General features: G+C 36.2%; 1 protein-coding gene across 1 annotated transcript; it reads left to right on the top strand.

Moving 5' to 3' along the window:
• Positions 1 to 239: 239 nt before the first annotated feature.
• Positions 240 to 5,246, top strand: etfbkmt (electron transfer flavoprotein subunit beta lysine methyltransferase). The gene is made up of 3 exons (XM_028450260.1): positions 240 to 1,190; positions 2,155 to 2,285; positions 3,251 to 5,246. The coding sequence occupies exons 1-3, from the start codon at positions 925 to 927 to the stop codon at positions 3,604 to 3,606; spliced, it is 753 nt and encodes a 250-aa protein (XP_028306061.1). The 5' UTR covers positions 240 to 924; the 3' UTR covers positions 3,607 to 5,246.
• Positions 5,247 to 6,044: the final 798 nt, after the last annotated feature.

Here is a 6,044-nt window from a genome sequence, read left to right as displayed (position 1 = left end):
CATTTCAAGATTTTATTTTTTATTTTTCCAAGTTAGTGAAATTAACTAATATAAATCAAATTAATTAATAAATAAATAAAATACTGACTGTCGTTACTGCGACTGTGTTTAATGTATCTGCAAAAGACATTCTGTATTTTGTAAAAGCCAACCGGTCTTGTATTGTGCATGATTAAAAGAAAAAAGAAAAAGGAACATATAAGGATGGGAACCTTCGAGCGCGGAACGTGTAACGACTCCAGGGAGATATAGGTGTGGGACTCGGTCCGACGGAGCTGGTTGTACGGAGGGAAACACTAGGTTGTTGTTTTGTTTTTTGTTATTAGTTTTGTAGTTTTAATAGTGTACGCGTAAAATACTACTATTAATTGAATTTTCAGGTCGAAAAGCCTGAACAGTGGCTGACTACAGACACTCGTAGAGTGTCGGTTGGTGTTACGGATTTATTAGTGACCGTTTTAACTGCTGACCGAGTTCCTTGGTTTTATTAACGCTATCCACAGAAACCCAATTTAAAAATTATGAGTATAATTTTCCAAGTTTCTAAAATCGATTCAAAGCAAGCTTTAAATATTCATTAATGAGCTACAGTATTTTTAAATTAAATGTGCTTTATGTATGCTGCACCTTTTAATGCATGCGTCACTACAAAACTTTAATTTAATGCTTTCACTGAGGCAACATATGTTAGAAACTACAATACATTAACGTGCTGGTTTACATCTTTCTTGCAAAGTTCTTGGTCTGGTCATGAGGTAATCTGATTTATTTAAACACCATTATCCAATATTACCAACAGTAATAGTATTCAAGGACATTTTTTAAGTTGTAAAACCATCCTGAGGAATTGATTAACTAGTTAAAAGAGTCGCCTATTGAAACCTCACACCGGTCCTAAAGTAAGAGCATAGACTCTTTACTATTATGTTGAGACACTTTAAACCCAGTTTCTTTTCCCAGTACTTGATAAACTCTTACAGGCAGTTTATTCACAGACACTTCTCAGCAGATCAGCTGAGAACATTTATAGAGGAGAACACAGAGGTAGTCAGAGGCCAGAGCCTCACGCCTCAGATCAAACTGAGGTTAATGACCCCAAGCTGTAGGTTTTGGACTGAGAAACCAGAGCTCTGGCCATTCCAGGACCCCTACTGGGCCATATACTGGCCTGGGGGACAGGCCTTATCCCGGTAAGTGGTTTACTCCTCCTCCCAGCAGATCATTGTTCCATTATAATTAGGTTTGTAAAGGGATGGAACATTTCCAGTCATTTTCCACAGGAACGTAAGCTCAAGAACTTTGGGAATATTCAAAAATATAAACTTTTAATTGGAATTATTTATTGGAATTAACCTGAAATTGGGAGTAATTTCCAATTTCAATAATTCATCATAATCTAAAAACAACATTTCATCGACGGTTGCAAATTTTCAAAGTTGGAAACTTTTAATGTACTTTAATTTAATGGGAATTTACAAAATTGAAGGTTGGTCTTCAACAGGGATGTTATATACATGCAGGACCCCATATGGGGTCACCTGAAATGTCTAGTAATAATAAATTAATAAATAAAAAAAATAGATTGAGTAAAATTATATTTAAATTGTTCTTTAAATAAAACATTTTAAAATTCAAAAAACAACAAAAATTTTGAAAAAATAAATTTAACATTTTTCAAAAACTAGACACACAATCTTAAACAACTGTGTTCTATACTTTTACTTTGTCAAATATAAATCGAGTTAAAAAATGCAGTATAAGAAATATCTCAGCTGGTGCCTTTTTATTTTTTACTTTGATAGTGGCTACTCTGTATTTGTAACGCAGTGTAACAAACATGATCAAAAAACTAATTTCATACAAACAAACAAAAAAATCTCTGGGGTCGCCAGAAATTAGTGATATAAAAATGGGGTCATTACAAGAAAAAGCTTGGGAATCCCTGAATATTAAAAATAACTATTTTAGCGTCCTCTAAAATATCAGCATCAGTTGTTTAAAAATACTCTCAATTTCTGGTTAATTTCCATAAATAATTCACATGAAAAGTTTAGTTTCATAAATATTCCTGAGATTAAGTTCTGGTGGAAACTTATTAGCCATAGTTATAATAGTGAAATGTAACATCACTCAATGTTCTGTGGTCATGTTTAGGTATCTGTTGGATAACACGTCTGTGTGCCAGGGGAAGACTGTCCTGGACCTGGGGAGCGGCTGTGGAGCCTCAGCCATTGCTGCTGGTCTCAGTGGGGCTTCTCGTGTTGTGGCCAATGATATTGATCCTGGTAAACATTCTTCTACTTTATTTTTGCGCAAAGGGAGTCAATAAATCAGATTGTTAACAAAGTAATGTGTGTGTGTGTGTGTGTGTTTCTCAATATTGGCTAACAGCTAATCATTGAAAAGGTCATGAGGGAGGTCAGGGTCAGAGTGGGAATGTTTTCCTTGCCTTTTTGAGGCCAGACAAGGTCAGATTACTATGAAACAGCTGCTGGTAGAAAATCACACACACACTAAACTAATGTTTTGAGATTAAAGTTGTAATTTTATTAGATTAAAGTCATAATATTTTGAGAATAGAGTCGTAATCGTATGAGAATAAAGCTGTATCTTTAAAAAATGGGATGACACTCAGAATTCCCTGTTGAAGTGAACGCATCAAACACCTATAGCCCTTAAATCGACCACTTCTAGCAAGTTCCTCCTCCACAAAAGAGACCATTTGCTCCTGTGGCGTATTGACTGCTTGATATGATATTCATTTAAAGCAATATACCTTTTCTTACCTAAATTTGAGTGTTGGCTTTTTACATGCTTGAACATATATTTTCACAATTTAACCCAACCATCACAGAAATATTACAAGTTTGATCTTATAAAATTACGATTTTATTAAAATAAGGCTTTATTCTCATAAAACTACAACTTTATTCTCAAAATACTATGCCCAGATTTTTTTTTCTTTTAATGTGGCCCTTAAACATCATCTTATTGAAGGATGTCTGCTCAGGGAAAGATTTGTACGACCTCAATATTCTTGCATACAAGTTTCTAAAAGTTTAGAGCCTTCTAGATCAGTGGAGATTTTTACATTGCAATTAATTTAGTATTTATTGCAAGAAATAGAATGTAAGATCTCCATATTAGTGACAGATCTTTCACATACTGTATACCACAACCTAAAAATGTGATTATACTCTGAATGTGTCCAAAAGGAAGTGATGTGTAAACATTACTGTTTGTTTTACAGTTGCAGCTGTGGCCACCACCATGAACTGTGAGCTGAATGGACTGAAGTCTGTAGTTTGTGTAACTGATAATCTCATTGGTTCAGAGCTGGAGGGCTTTGATCTGATGCTCCTGGGAGACATGTTTTATGATGAATCCCTGGCCACCAGCCTTCACTGCTGGTTGAGCCGCTGCATCAAACTGCACAGAACTAAAGTTCTGATCGGAGATCCAGGTCGAGCTCAGTTTGAGAGCCACACCATTCGAACACTTCTGCGTCTGGAAGCCACGTTTGACCTTCCAAAGTCTGTCAGAGAGGAAAACTACGGACTCACAGGAAGCAGTGTTTGGTCCTTCCATCCTGAACTTTCAGGATGACAGAGATTCATCCTTTTTATTTGAAATCAGTGCACATTATGTGACCATTATTCCTGCTTTGAAGATAGTGACACTCTTATTCTCAAGCCACCAAAACAAGTAAAGAAAACAAATCCCTGCTTCTGTATTAAATAATGATTTTTTTTGGTTTATTGTCTGTAGATGAATGAAGAATAAACACACACAGGGAGTTCCTTGACACACCAAAGTCAGAGTGAAGTATCAGGAAAAACTAACGCCTTCAAATTGGGCTTCAAAATAAAAGTCTTTAGACTCAGCGGCCTCAGGACTTAAAACACGACATGACGTATTTTAAAGAAACCGGAAATAAACACGACATCAATATGTGCTGCTTCTGATACGAGAGTAAGTTGAAAGCTGTTATTTTCTATTTATTTATAAAGGTTAAGATATGTCAGTGTTTCATTTAGCTATGTATTTATTAATCAAATAACACTTTGATATATCTTAACTTAAAAAAAAATAATGTGTACTTCTGGTTCCTTCAAAATAAAATGCCATGCTGTGTTTATGAAGCTTGAGGCCTTTTCATTTGACTGAGTTTAGTTTGACAAATGAGGCCTTTTCACCTGACGGAGGTTTTGCTGATACCTCATACCTTACTCTGAGACCTGAGGATGTCATAAAATGTACAACATACTCTTGTTTTTACGTATTGGGATGTTTTGGCCAGAGTGCGTCTTTGTATGACCTTGGAAGGAGTCTCATAGAAGCTTTCCTTGCATTTGTTACAACTTGGAATGACAGAATAACAAATCCCACAGTTTCTAAATATTTTGTAACGATAGGCTTTGCCTTAGATGTGCAAAATACAGTGATTTTATGCATTCATTAAGCTGGGATAGCCTTCAGCTCATTCTTACATCCCAGTGTCAGATCAGAGAGTAAATAAAAATAATCCTTATTTGGTTCAAATCAGCTACGCTTCCTGTTGTGTCAAACTCATTCAGTCCTTAGGTGAACAGAAAAAACATGAGTCGTCGTGTAAATTACCAATGAATGCAGCCTCATCCCCTCCAAATAAACACAAATTCAATGAAACTCCACATTATTTCCCAAGGCTCACAGTTTTCCCATGCTTATACTATGTATCACATGATAATACATATCAATGTATCTTCTCATTCTTTTACAGTTAACTTAACATCCTAGCTGCAGGCTTAGGGGGACTTTGTGTCTAGCTTGCTCAGGTCATTAGGTCATCAGTGCAGAGCAGGGACACGTGCTTTCTGTTCCTGTCTGCTGTGTGCCTTCTTGCAGTTTCAGCACATTTTAGTTCTAGCATAACACTCTAACATTTTTTTTTAACTTTTTTTCCATTGCACGTATGCTTTGGACATGGTTTACCGATAACATAACACTAGGCTGATTTACGTTAACACAAACACTACTACCTTCTATCTCTTGCTTAATGTCCTGAGACACCATATGTGGAGACCAGCACGTAACCCTGCTTTCTTCTCTGTACATATAGGTTCCCCTTTTGGGACATAAATAACAAATTTACAGACATTCAGCAGATTTCAACACACTTCTAACTAAAACAGACTTCCAACTAAATCTCTAGGCTGCAAGCAGGAACAGAAATGACATCTCCTCTTTAGGGCTGGACTTCCAGCCGACCCAGGGTATAAACTGCTGTGTATTCCTCTGTTTGAGGGGGTTCGACACTAGCGACCTTGTAACAAGTGTCGAAGAATCCTCACTGATGCATGTATCTTGTGTGTCCATCAAATCTTTATTAAACCTGTTATACAAATTCCTATAATCTCTCCTGTTTCTCAATCCAATTCCAGATCAAAAGAACCCGTTAGATACATAAGAGAAATCTAACACACATGAGTGTGGTCATTTATAATCTCAATTTTTAATAGAACTCTCCATTTTTCCAAAATTCAGCAATTTTCTTTAAATTATCACACAGAATTTCCCCAAATTTAGTAAATAATTGTCACCACATCAAATAATTTGAAGTAAAGATCCTGCAGGAACTGATATCTGTGACTATTTGCTTTATTATTGTTGATGCCTTACTTATTAAGGTTTATATGTGCAAACTAGAGCACAATCATGTTGAAATTGCTGGTTTTCCCACTGTGGGTGTAGAATTTCCCTAAAACAAGGAGTCACAATGAAGCACTGAGAGTATGTTTGTATAGTTGCAATTTTACTTGATTAATACAAATCAAGGAGACAAAAACATTTACAAGAGAAGCATACAACCTCAAGTTCTGTTAGGAACTTTTGTCTGACGAACTATACATTGCACTCACAATTTATACAGATGCAAGTGAGGACAGTAACAGTACCTTTGATCAGAGTGTTACAGCTGGTGCCTCATGGCCTCTCAGCCTGCCCCACCTGATTCACATCAGCAATCAGGTGGAGTGTATAAAGGGCTGAGAGGAACTGAAAGA

Source organism: Gouania willdenowi, chromosome 6, assembly GCF_900634775.1.
Source record: "Gouania willdenowi chromosome 6, fGouWil2.1, whole genome shotgun sequence".
In the NCBI taxonomy this organism is placed as follows: Eukaryota; Metazoa; Chordata; class Actinopteri; order Blenniiformes; family Gobiesocidae; genus Gouania; species Gouania willdenowi.
Note: the sequence above shows the minus strand (reverse complement) of the source record. Positions and strands in the feature narration are given on the sequence as shown.

Bases quoted from the DNA above. Each gene is read 5' to 3' on its own strand.
- etfbkmt (XM_028450260.1), top strand. From the start codon at position 925: ATGTTGAGACACTTTAAACCCAGTTTCTTTTCCCAGTACTTGATAAAC. The intron at 1,191-2,154 runs GTAAGTGGTTTA...GGTCATGTTTAG, and splicing joins GGGGGACAGGCCTTATCCCG to GTATCTGTTGGATAACACGT. The intron at 2,286-3,250 runs GTAAACATTCTT...TTTGTTTTACAG, and splicing joins GGCCAATGATATTGATCCTG to TTGCAGCTGTGGCCACCACC.